This window comes from Notechis scutatus, chromosome 11, assembly GCF_049901735.1.
Source record: "Notechis scutatus isolate UNSWTSFEM ecotype Mainland chromosome 11, rNotScu1.2, whole genome shotgun sequence".
Lineage (NCBI taxonomy): Eukaryota > Metazoa > Chordata > Lepidosauria > Squamata > Elapidae > Notechis > Notechis scutatus.
The window spans coordinates 3,874,459-3,887,576 of record NC_142019.1 but is presented as its reverse complement, the minus strand read 5'-3'; the positions used below and the strand labels follow the sequence as shown (position 1 = coordinate 3,887,576).

The following is a 13,118-nucleotide window of genomic DNA, read 5'->3' as shown; positions in this document are numbered from 1 at the left end:
CACAGATCTAACAGATAATCAGAGTTGGAAGGGACCTTGTAGGTCATCTAGTCCAACCCCCCACCCAAGCAGGAGACCCTACACCATTTCTGACAAATGGCAGTCCAATCTCCTCTTGAAGCTCTTAAGTGATGACGCTCCCACAACTTCCAAGAGCAACTTCTGTTCCATGGGTTGATTGTTCTCACTGTCAGAAAGTTTCTCCTTATTTCCAGGTTAAATCTCTCCTTGTTCAGTTTCCATCCATTATTCCTTGTCTGGCCTACAGGTGCTTTAGAAAATAGCTTGACCCCTTCCTCTCTGGGGCAGCCCCTCAAATATTGGAAGACTGCTACCATGTCTCCCCTGGTCCTTCTCTTCACAAGATTAGCCAAGCCCAGTTCCTGTAACCGTTCTTCATATGCCTTAGTCTCCAGTTCCCCCATCTTAAAGGAAGTTTAAGTCTTTTTGCTGCTCTTTGTAGGCTGATCCAGAAGTCATTTTGATGTAGCTTTAGGTAATCACTAGAGGGGTAATACTAGCGAAAGATAAAAACCCCAACCTTACAGAATACAGAATAACAGAATTGGAAGGGAAGTTAGACGTTGAAATAACAGAGTTGGAAGAGACCTTGGAGATCTTAAAATCCAACCCCTGCTTAGGCAGGAAACCTTAACCCCTGAGATATTGGAACACAGCTATCATGCCACCCCAAGTCCTTCTTTTCATTAAACTAGAGATACCCAACTCCAGCAACTGTTCTTTATATGTTTTAGCCTCCAGTCCCCCAATCATCTTTGTTGGAACATCTAGTCCAATCTACTGCTCAGGCAGGAAACTCTATACCATTTCAGACAAACGGTTTTCCAATCTCTTCTTAAAAACCTCTGGTGTTGGGGCATCCACAACTTCTGGAGACAAGTTGTTCCACTGATTATTAATCCTCAGGTAGATAATTTTTTCTCCATTTGATGTAGGATACCATGGTTATATGGATAAATCCATGTACATACCAAACCAAAAGAAGAAGAACATACCTAAGAACAAAAATTAAAAAGGCAGCTGTTCTGATCACGGAGGTCCCAATCTATAGTAGCACCACAAACATATTAGGCTAATTCATAATCATAAAATAAAATGAAATTTCAATTACATAAGCTCTTCTTTGGACAAAATGGTAAACAAAGCAAACTAAGGAGAGTTGAAGATGGCTGATACTGAAACCATGTGTTCCACGTTTTGTGACAGCTTTAAGGTGGTTAGAAGAATCCCAGATATTTATTTTAGACCAAAAAATGGTTAAACCATAAGCCACAGGCCTGAGACAAGCTTAATTATTGCCATATGATGGGATTTTTAAAAATAAAGTATTTAAAGACACCTAAAGTATTTCAAAATTGGAAAAATGAAGATCGTCTCAAGAATTTCTCATGTGCCTAAAATTAGCTGGGTGATTACTTATTGTTTTCTTTCCCCTTATAAATAAAAATGTGGTGTGTTATGAAACAAAAATAAGGCCACATTTCCATTCCAATCTTAGGTCTCAGAAATAATAATTTGAATAATAATATAGTAAGATGACACAATGGATCAAATTTCATGGTCAGTCTGATGATTGTGTTCTGGTAAACACAACCAAGGAAAGGATGTGAGCTACTGACTCATAAGTTTTAAAAAAAACAAAACAAGATACAGATTTATGGATATTATTAATGAAAACAAGCACCACTTTCTGAAAATGGCTAGTTTGCAATTGGGATCATTCTTTTCTGACAGTGAATTTAAATAGCAACTATTCTCCAAAGCACCTGAAGGCAGGACAAGAAGCAATGGATAACCTATCAAGAAGAGAAACGACATAGAGCTAAGGAGAAATTTCCTAACAGTGAGAACAATTAATCACTTGCCTTCAGAAGTTGTTGGTGCTCCATTACTGGAGGAACAGATTTAAAGTTTTAAAGAACAGATTAGGTCACCATTTGTCTTAAATGGTATGTTTCCTGCTCAAGCAGGGGATTGAAGACCTCCAAGGTCCCTTCCAATTCTGTTATTCAGTGATTCAGTAAAAACTGAACATGAGACCCGATACAGTAGATGTGAAGAAAGAGTGAGGTCCAGGCTAAAAATTGGATGAAGGTGGAAGGTGAAACCCATGGGGCTCCCTAGAATAACTTGGAAAGGAAATCAGTGGTGGTATTCAAATAAAGCTGCCACCGGTTCGGTGGGCATGGCTTGGTGACTGAGCTTTGCGTGCATGCACACACTTTGCGTGCATGCGTGCACCAAACACACACTTTGCGCAGGCACAGAGGCATTCTAACTTGCCTCCTGCAAGCCTGCATGATGGTGGTCGCTGCAGCAGCTGCCACGCAGCGCTATTCTGCACCGCGCAAAGCAGCTGCGCTTTGAATTCTGGCCATAAAAGTGAATATGGGAGCCCGGACAGGCGGGGGGGCCAACCACAGAGCAGCGAAGAGAACCGGTTCGGTCTCCACTGCTCATCGCCGCTAACGCCTGTCCAGAACCGGGCAGAACCAGTCGAATACCACCACTGAAGGAAATATTCTGAAACAATGCTGTCAATGCTTCGAATGAATGAATGAATGAATGAATGAATGAATGAACAAACTTCTTCACAGTGAGGACAACTAAGCAGTAAAACAGCTTGCCATCAGAAGTTGTGGGTGCTTCATCACTCGTGGTTTTTAAGAGGAGACTAAACAGTTGCTTGTCTGAAATGGTATAGGATCTCCTGCTTGAATAGGGGGTTGGACTAGAAGACCTCCAAGGTCCCTTCCAGCTCTACAGCCCCCTCACATCTCGAACATAAACTGTTTCAACTCCTTCTCTCAAAACGACGCTATAGAGTACTGCACACCAGAACAACGAGACACAAGGACAGTTTTTTCCCAAACGCCATCACTCTGCTAAACAAATAATTCCCTCAACACTGTCCAACTATTTACTAAGTCTGCATTACTATTATTATTAATCTTCTCATCACTCCTTATCATCCATCTCTTCCCACTTGTTACTGTATGACTGTAACCTTGTTGCTTGTATCCTAACGATTTATATTGACTGTTTCCTAGTATGATTTGATTGCTTATTGTACCCTATGGCTATGATTAAGTGTTGTGCCTTATGATTCTTGACTCTTGACAAGTGTATCTTTTCTTTTATGGACACTGAGAGCATTTGCACCAAGACAAATTCCTTGTGTGTCCAATCACACTTGGCCAATAAAGAATTCTGTTCCGTTCTCTTCTCTATTCTGGATGAGTGAATGAATATCAGTGTGCTGCAGTGGTTAAGGTACTGAGCTAGGAGGAAAGTTCTAGGCTTCCCTTAATGATGAAAGCAGAAATAGCATACCTCATTCTGCATATGAAGGAACGCCTGGATCCCATGCACATTCTCATTGAAGACTGTTGACCTTCCTTCTTTACTGTGCCAGTTTTCAAATCCAAAATCCTCCCTACGCAGCGGGAAGGGGAAGCGCAAACAAGAACAAAAAGGAGAAAAAGACGGGTCACCAAGAAGGCGATCTGACTCCGACAGCACAGTCTAAATTGAAATAATTTTACAGTGTTAGCAGAACAATATCTCATAAGCATGTTATAGTTCCATACTACGCTGGCAGAAAAGATGAAAGAAAAAGCAGAATGGACCAATCAAGCAATTACAGTATCTTCACCAAGCCTGTGATTCACACCTTTCACATTAGCTTGTTTGCTGCACATCTGAACTCACACTGAAATGTACTAACAGCCTCTTGTTCTACAGTGGCCTGGCTATAGCTCCACACCCATTAGAAGCTCAGCAGTTGAATCAGGCATAAAAATGTGTGAGTGTGTTACACAAATTCTAAGCAGAAGTCAGAGTTTCTGCCACTGAGATTCTTAGGACAATGATACCAATTTTTGTAGCGGCCATAGATTAAACTCGGTCAATTTCTATGCAATCATAATGATGTTTTGGTTTATTTATTAGAAAAAATAATATATCCCATTTTTCAAACCTCTTTGAAAGCAGGGTCCAACTGGATCTTGTCAAATTCTAATTCCTATCAGCCACAATGAAAAGAGAGGATTAAGTTTGCAGAATTAGAAAGCCGTACTTTGCCAACCGTTGATTTAAGCCAATATATCAGCCCAAGAGGCTCAAATAATTGTACTGCGGCAAGTAAAACCACATTTAAACTAATAGAAGCTGAGAAGATTGATTGGAATGGAAGGATTTACAATCTATCACAGCCATAAAATATACCGTGTATAGGAGAAACAAAGCATCCAATGAAAGCAAGAATACATTCTGAGAATTTGAACCCTGCTGCAACAAGACAATGAATTACAAACCTCGGTCATAAATCATCTAGTAAAGAAGGAAAAATCTCCATGCTTGATGCTCACAATTAAGTCACACACTGGAAAACTTATGGAGTTCTTCCTTCCTTCACTCCCAGTGCTGAGACAGTTATAAAAATCATAATTTGTTCCATGTGATGCTTTTTCTGGTCTGGGACACCTTAATGAAGAAATCTGCCCACACTCGTATTTTTGACTCCTTACATCTTCACTTAGGAATGCAGTCGAAGATGTTTGAAAGTTGACCAGCAGACGCCAGTTCTCCTCCCAGTTCTCCTACAATCCCAATGACCTTCTTTTCAGAGATGACTGAGAAAGTGGGACAAAAGAAGTATGACCTAACCTCCAATCATATGGGGGTACCCATTGCGGTGTTTGTTATGTGCAAGATGCAGATTTTTATGGCATAGCAAATCAAACTGATAATCACTCAAACCAACAGACTACTGGAAATCCCTAAATTCTCAAGATTAAGTAATGCATACAAAAGTGTAAAGGAAAGTATGTCTTTCCCCATATTTTTTCCAGTAATTGTTCATTTTCCCCAAGTTTTCACCCTACCACAATCTGGCTTATTCAAAAAAAAAAAATAAATAAATTAAGAAAACAAGGCCATAATTTGAACTTTGTCACCTCCACACAGCTTATTGCTTCCTGTAACAAAAATAAAGGCTTCTTTATTCATCATTGCCCCATAACTTTCCCCACAAAATGACAAAACCAGGACCAAAATTCACTGCCCATTTTTTCATTTTCTCTCCCTCTCTTTTGCAATTCCCACTAAAGCAGTTGGTTCTGCCTCAATTCAAAACTGCCCTTTTCTTTCTTTCGCAGATCCTCAGATTCTTATACTACAGCTATTCCAAGACTTACAACCACAATTGAGCTCAAAATTTATGCTGCTAAGTGTGAAATTTGTTAAATGAGCTTTGCCCCATTTTGCAACTTTTCCTACCACATTGAACCAAAATCCCGTACAACAACACGTACTTCACCTTCAGAAAATCATCATGTTGAAAAAGCACTATGTAATCTAAAACCATCCCTATCTATTGGACCGGATGGAATATGTGCCTGATTCTTAAAAAAGTTATCCACTGCCATAGCCGAACCTCTAAGCATAATCTTTGAAAAATCTTTCAGGACCAGCTCCTTGCCTAACCTATGGTCACAAGCCACGGTCATCCCCATCTTCAAAAAGGGAGACCCCAGCCTAGTTGAAAATTACAGACCAATCTCCTTATGCTGCGTCACCTGAATCAATTATTAACCAATCCATTATCCTTCACTTAGAGACAAACAACCTACTCTCCAATAAACAATTTGGTTTCAGGAAAAAACTATCCTGTAATCTGCAACTCTTATACTGCAAAAACATATGGACTACACAACTTGATCAGGGCAAAGCAATTGACGCAATTTACATAGACTTCTGTAAAGCCTTTGATTCAATGGTACATAACAAACTACTCCTAAAACTAAAATCTTATGGTATCTCTGGACAACTGCATAATTGGATAGAAGCATTCCTGTCAAACAGACAACAAATGGTCAAAATTGGGAGTGTCCTATTAAATTCTGTACCTGTCAATAGTGGTGTCCCCCAAGGCAGTGTTCTAGGACCAATTCTCTTCATACTCTACATAAATGACCTCTGTGATCATATTAAGAGCAACTGCGTTCTCTTCGCTGATGATGTAAAGCTGTTCAATACCACAGACAATACTGCTACCCCTCAAAAAGATCTTGACTATGTATCAGAATGGTCAAACAAATGGCAACTTCAAATCTCAACAAATAAATGCTCTGTCTTACATATTGGCAAAAATAATCAGAAAATAAAATACAAGCTGAATAGTCAAGATCTTGTTGATGATCCAAGCTCTGTAAAGGACCTTGGAATACTCATCTCCAATGATCTAAGTGCTACAGCCCACTGTAACTACATAGCCAAAAAGGCATTAAGAGTTGTTAACCTAATCCTACGTAGCTTTTTCTCTGGTAATATCACACTACTAACTAGAGCATACAAAACATTTGCTAGACCAATACTCGAATACAGCTCATCAGTCTGGAACCCACATTACGTATCTGATATTAGCACAGTTGAGAAAGTCCAGAAATATTTCACAAGAAGAGTTCTCCACTCCTCTACTCATTGTAGAATACCTTATGCCACCAGACTTGAAATTCTAGACCTAGAAAACCTTGAATTATGCCATCTTCGGTCTGATCTAAGTATGGTATATAAAATCATACATTGCAATGTCCTACCTGTCAATGAATACTTCAGCTTCAACCATAACAATACAAGAGCACACAATAGATACAAACTCAAGGTTAACCGCACCAAACTGGATTGCAGGAAATATGACTTCAGCAACAGAGTGGTCAATGTCTGGAATATTCTACTTGACTCTGTAGTTTCTTCCCCAAACCCCAAAAACTTTAACCTTAAACTGTCTACTATTGACCTCACACCTTTCCTAAGAGGTCTGTAGGGGGCTTGCAGTGCCTACCGTCCCTGTCCTACTGTTTCTTTTGTTTTTCTTATATGTACCCATTTCATGTATTCATAACTATGTATATACTTATACCTATTATCTTGTAAGCAATTGACAAATCAAATAAATAAAATAAATAAATAAATAAAATCCCAAGCATTTTCTGGTAATCATCATCTTCTTTTCATGACCCCATAATCCCTTGCGGGATGGAGTCTGGGCAACTGAATGGAGCTAGCAGAGTGTTTACTGGCCGGATGCCTTTTCTGTCACCAATGTGGAGTTTCATTCAGCAGATATATTCTCATTGTGCCCAGAGAGAGAACTGCCTCTACCTAGGATCGAACTCACAGCCTCCTGATTGTGAGGCAAGAACTCCACCTCTAGGCCACCGCACTACTCCCCAAGCATTTTCTAGCAATGTTGGACTGAAAATGTGTCAAAGGCTAGAAAGCAACTGCCCATGTTGTCCGAATTAAATTAGAAGAACTAATAACCAGCAGGACAATAGCTTGGTAGGAAGCAAATGCACAGATCTGGCAGGGACAAATGGATGAAGTACTCTGGAATTAGGTTGCACAAATATCTCCCTTTAGAAGAAAAAAAAAGGAACACTTTTACCTAGATTTTTCCAAATTTTGCAACAAATCCTCTGCCCTGGTTCACACAAACCCGTGCATTTTGTTTCAAATGATGCATCGGCCATCCAACCTGACTTCACATTCTCTGCCGTCCAGGCTCTTATGCGACGTGTTCAACAAACTATAGCAAAAGCATCCTACATTACAGCAATGTGTGAATGCAGTTCAGTGCAAGTCTACCTCTCAAACTAAGGTCCATGCATCCATGTTTTTGCTGCATCTTTTTTCAGTTCAGGGAAACAATACCCCCAAGCTGAGCAGCTACAGAAAACTTGCACAAACCAAGCCATAGTCTCACAAAGACAGAGGTAAATCTTAATATCCTTAAATGCCCCTGTGCACTCATTCTTATGCTCCCTGCTGTTGCCTTATACAAGAGAAATTCAGTTTGACTTGGATAAGATAATAACAACAAACATCCCACCCCCCCAAAAAAGAGATTCTACTCCAAGAAAAATATTCCACAGGCTATTTGGGAAAAACAACAGAAAACAGGAATTAAAAACAACAATGGAAGTATCTTGGTAGACTCTAAACTATTTCTCCTTTGTTTTAATATAGAGAAATGAGAAATCTACAAATGATGAACAGCCTAATCAAAAACATAAGCAATTAAAACTATCCGATGTTGTTTTAATCACAATAAATTGGAACGTGGTTCCAAACTCTCTGGAAATGAGGCTTACTAATACATGCCTGTTTTTGTGACTAATATCCTGGTAACCTTCAAAAACAACTTGCTGTTAGGATTCCATAAAAGCATGGCAGAGAGAGGCCATCAACCACAAATGATGATCAAGGTTTTCTCCAATTATGAAACTAATACTGTTCCTGAAAGTTTTCCTCCCCCTATGAATGAGATTGTTTTTCTCAGGCTGCTTGAAAATTACTAGAATTTCTTAGGATGATGCTTTCTAGCTGGCTTTGGCATTGTGAACTAATGCTGGCACAGTACTTGCTGTTTTGTCCTGTTACCCAATGCTCGTTCTATCACTCTCTAATCCTCATTATTATCCAACCTTCTAATTTGGGAAAGTCTCACTAGAGAAGTTCATGGAAGAACTTCTCTTCCCTTCCCCTCTTCCCTTCTCTCTCTCTTCTTTCTTCTCTTCTCTTCTCTCCCTTCCCCTCTCCCCTCCCTTCTCTCCTCTCCTCTCTTTTCTTCTCTTCTCTTCACTGGAGAACCCAACAATCAAGTAAACAATACCCCAATCAAGAAACTTCCAAACAAGGCAACAGTAAACAGCCCAAATGAAGAACATCTAAGACCAATATGGACAGGGCAATCCACTAGAATATAAACCCCATTCCTTACTAGCACTGATGATGTTACCTAGTTCAGGAATTGAAATGTCTGCAAGAAAACAATCAAGTTCAGAGAGCATTTAAAGATCTCTCAGAAGTTCTTTTATCAAGTCCTCCCTTGAGATGTAATGAACATTTGAGAAGTCAGGGAATTTGCAAATCTTAGGCAGAATGACTATCTGCTTATGCTATCTCTCACTGATGTTCATAGGCACATGAGCGCTATATATACTGCTTAGAGAGGGCTGTAGAGCACTATAAAGTGGTATATAAGTCTAAGTGCTATTTCTATTGTTATATAAGTCCCTTGGAAGGATCTGAAATCCTTCTTCCCAAGTGTTATGTCATCTAGATTCAGTTGCCATTTTTGACATAAACTATCAACTAACTCATCACCTGCTATCTCGATTGTTCATGTTCTGTCTTCCATTCCTTTCCCAGCTTCCCATAATGGTTTCACACTTGATTTCTTTTCTTATGGATCATCTTTGGCCTATGACCGAATATTTTAATAATTTACCTGAAACTCTCTGATGAGTCCCAATTTAGAAGACCTGTCTACTTCAAAAATGATCCTGCCAGGGTTAACCCTGAGAATGTGCTTAACACAAAACTACAATGTGATTAAATATAGTAAACAAGTAAAACACTACAGAGCATAAATGGTCAAGTTATCCAGAAATGATATGGAAATTCCGACATTTACCTCTCCAATTTCTGATTAGTCCATGGTTTTGTTTTACCTGCTTTACATAAAGTCTGCTCAAAGACAGGAAAAATCCCCCCCCCTCCTTCTTTCTCTGCTTGACTGAGTTTCCCTCCTGGAACTTCTTTTGGATTCCAAAACAAAGTCAACCACAAAAGTTAACCTGCAGTCCAAGGTCACCATTTATAGGTCCAATTTAGACACCATACATCCCACTCTCCTCTTATTGAAGCCAGGCTGGCTCTTCATTTACTTAGTAATTACTAACAATATCAATAAGCCATGGTGGCGCAGTGGTAAGAATGCAGTATTGCAGGCAAACTCTGCCCACAGTCTGGAGTTCGATCCTGAATTGTTGACTCAGCTTTTCATCCTTCTGAGGTCGGTTAATTGAGGACCCAGACTGTTGGGGGCAATCGGCTGACTCTGTGAACTGCTTAGAGAGTGCTATAAAAGCACTATGGAGTGATATATAAGTCTAGATGCTATTGCTATTCCAAAATATAAATATGTATATTGAATATTCTATATGATACTGGTACAAAGAAAGCATGGGTCAAAGACATAAAAATAAAAAAGAAATGTGAATGCAAGTACCAGAATTCAGGGATATTTACCACTGGTAGCTCTGCTAGAGGAAAAGGCTCAATCATAAAAGAACAATAACAATAGTCTTTATTTTAGGTCACGTTCAGAAGGCAAAAGGAAGAGAAGAATGGGGAATTCACTGGCATGACCTATGACATTTGCCTTTGAGTAATTCCATTTGGAGCCCCACCCTTTAAAAAAGACGCAATCTGGAATAATTCAAAGGAAGCATAGCAAGGATGATCAGGAGATTAGAAATTAAGACTTTAGAAGAGAGTTGAAAGAATTGGAAATGTTTTGCCTTGAGAAAATAATTTAATTCGGAGGAGTGGGAAGGAAAGCAATATGATATGTTTTGAAGGAAGAAAGTCCAACCTTTCATGTGGAAGAAAGTCAAAACTTGATTTCTATTACATTTATTCTCAACAAAGCTCCCAGTTTGTATATCCCAACAAACTGAAGACGGATGCCAGCATCTGAAGCTGGTTTTCACTTACGAGATGTTAGGGCAAATCTGGCTTCAAAAGTAACAGGAAGCTCTTGCTTCCTTGTTAGTTTCTGGTTTGCTGCACCCAATGTTTCCTAGTTTGTTGCCTTCCTTATCCAGTGCATCAAGAGAGATAAATTGCTTATGAATCAAGAGTCAGAATTTCAGCCATCCTGAATTATCCCTTGCCTTCAAACATACAATCTTAGTACGTTCTTACGTACTAAGAAAAAATAACTTTTGTTTTAAGCTTAGCAAATTGCATGGAGCCGATAGTAGTTTACGTAACAAACCATGGCTTTTTACTGTAAGGGAACCCAGTCATAAAAGCTCTTAGCAGTCATCCTTTAAAGATAAATAACACTTTATTCCATTTTTTTTTCAAAGGACAGAACGATTTCCACCTTTCTAACTCTGGGGCTATTTACTCAGAAGTGACTCAGAGTGTTAAAATTCTTGCATCCTCTCTTTGGCCTGATGTCATTTTGCTATAGCACTGTTTTGCTGATTAATCCTTCTTCCATTTGCACACAGACAATCTGACTCCTTCAACATCTGGATTCCCTCTGGGTCTGCAAACTTTGCTTGCTAACCATATTCCTTGCAAAAGGACATCGAACTAAAGCCGCATACAGCTGCTGAAGCTATCAACATCTGCAGATCTGATGGCTTTTGAAAGGCAGGCTTGCTTTTCCCGCCTGGTCTTAATCTCTGCAAACTCCCTACTGTTTTACCAGACTCAGATTCTAGTATTTACAGTAGGCTGATTTCTGTGCAAAACTCGTGTCCTTTAATTCAGTAAAAGGCAGTTAATCAAAATAAGCCAATTCCTGCTCTATCATTCTTTCCATTATAACGTAAGCATATTTCCTGTTATGGTTCCTTACAATATCACAGTGCAAATGAGAGAATGCAAATCGTGCTTTCATGCCAAACAAAATAAGACCCACTGAATCTGCTTAGTCATGTTTTTCGGTTACACAATAAGAAAAAAGCAAGGATTGTTTCAGCCCCCTGATCATCTGTTTTGCTGAAACTTTAACCTATCAACTATTTCTCAGAGGAGAAACACAAGCCATAAACTTGATTAGGGGAGATTTTATTCCTCTCCCCCCACCCCAAAAAAACCACATTGTTTTCCTTCAGAAATTTAAGCCAAATGACAAACATTATATCCCCTAATATGAATTAGAATTCCTTTTCTTTGTCTCAAAAACAAATGATTAAAATTAGCATCTTGCACGTTAAAATGAATGTGACATGGCTGTCTCCTTTTTCCATGGCTGTTCTGCTTTGTAAGTGCATGAAAGAAACAGAATCTGCAAAGCTGTTAAATAGATGGTTTTTAGTATAATGGTTTGCCTTTATCTTTTTATGTATGTTGTGTCCTCCTGTTTTGAAATAGATAGATAGATAGATAGATAGATAGATAGATAGACAGATACTAGATAGACAGACTAGATAGATAGATAGATAGATAGATAGAAAGAAAGAAAGAAAGAAAGAAAGAAAGAAAGAAAGAAAGAAAGAAAGAAAGAAAGTTGTTTTCGTAGATTTTCACGGGTACAGGTATGCAGGTCTTGGCGTGGTTGGGTCTTTTCCTGTGTAAGATTGAGAGTATCTTGGCAACGTTTCGACGAGGTCCCACTCGCCATCTTCAGGCTGGTACGGAACTCAGAATGTCACATCACAGCCACCCGCTCAGGATATCACATCATGAAACTCAGGAGGTTACACCACAAAACCTCAGGATGTTACAACACAGCCAACAACCCAGGAGATTACAGCACAAGACCCAGGATGTCACAACAATAGAACTCAGAAGGTCATCACACAGCCCATTACCCAGCTCGTTACAACACAGGAGGCTGATAGACACACAGCCAATACCTCAGCCACACATGTTCTTATGAAAAAGTCAACCAATCTGCAAACATCAATTCCATCAAGAAGATAACCAATCAACAAATAACAACACAGCCATCCTCCCCACCAGTATTTATAGAGAGACGGCAGCTCCGATCACTCTTTGCTCGCACAAGCACGAAGAGCCGAAAGCACCAGCCTGAAGATGGCGAGTGGGACCTCGTCAAAACATCGCCAAGATACTCTCAATCTTACACGGGAAAAGACCTGACCACGCCAAGACCTGCATAGATAGATAGATAGATAGATAGATAGATAGATAGATAGATAGATAGATAGATAGATAGATAGATAGATAGATAGATGGATGATATTGATAGTCAGTCAATCAGTCAGTCAGTCTGGGAATGGCAAATGAAAAAATTAGACAGGGCCTTCTCAGAAGTGACACCGATTTTATACTTTTAAAAATGTTATTATAAGTTGTCCTGAGGATTTCTGCTTATGGTGGAAGTAAGGTGAATTTCAGATTCCATTAAGCAATTAAACAAGAGATGCATTCATTCTCTAAGCTTTGGTAGATGCCATTTCTGCCTCTAAAAAGATATCCTGTCCACTAATAGAATGGTGCAGTGCAGATAGCAAAAAAGGCTTGTTTTAGGGCAGAGTTGGTGA

The 13,118-nt window shown here is 39.3% G+C and overlaps 2 protein-coding genes across 3 annotated transcripts in view; one reads left to right on the top strand and one right to left on the bottom strand.

Moving 5' to 3' along the window:
* CTXND1 (cortexin domain containing 1) overlaps window positions 1–13,118 on the top strand; it is a 413,279-nt gene that overhangs the window by 322,211 nt on the left and 77,950 nt on the right. The gene's annotated exons all lie outside the window — the stretch shown is intronic.
* Window positions 1–13,118, bottom strand: part of ARNT2 (aryl hydrocarbon receptor nuclear translocator 2) — a 110,286-nt gene that overhangs the window by 56,407 nt on the left and 40,761 nt on the right. For both annotated transcript variants that reach the window (XM_087972616.1, XM_087972617.1), the window contains one exon: window positions 3,355–3,457. In XM_087972616.1, coding sequence (XP_087828742.1) covers window positions 3,355–3,457 — 103 coding nt within the window. The remainder of the gene's footprint in view (window positions 1–3,354; window positions 3,458–13,118) is intronic.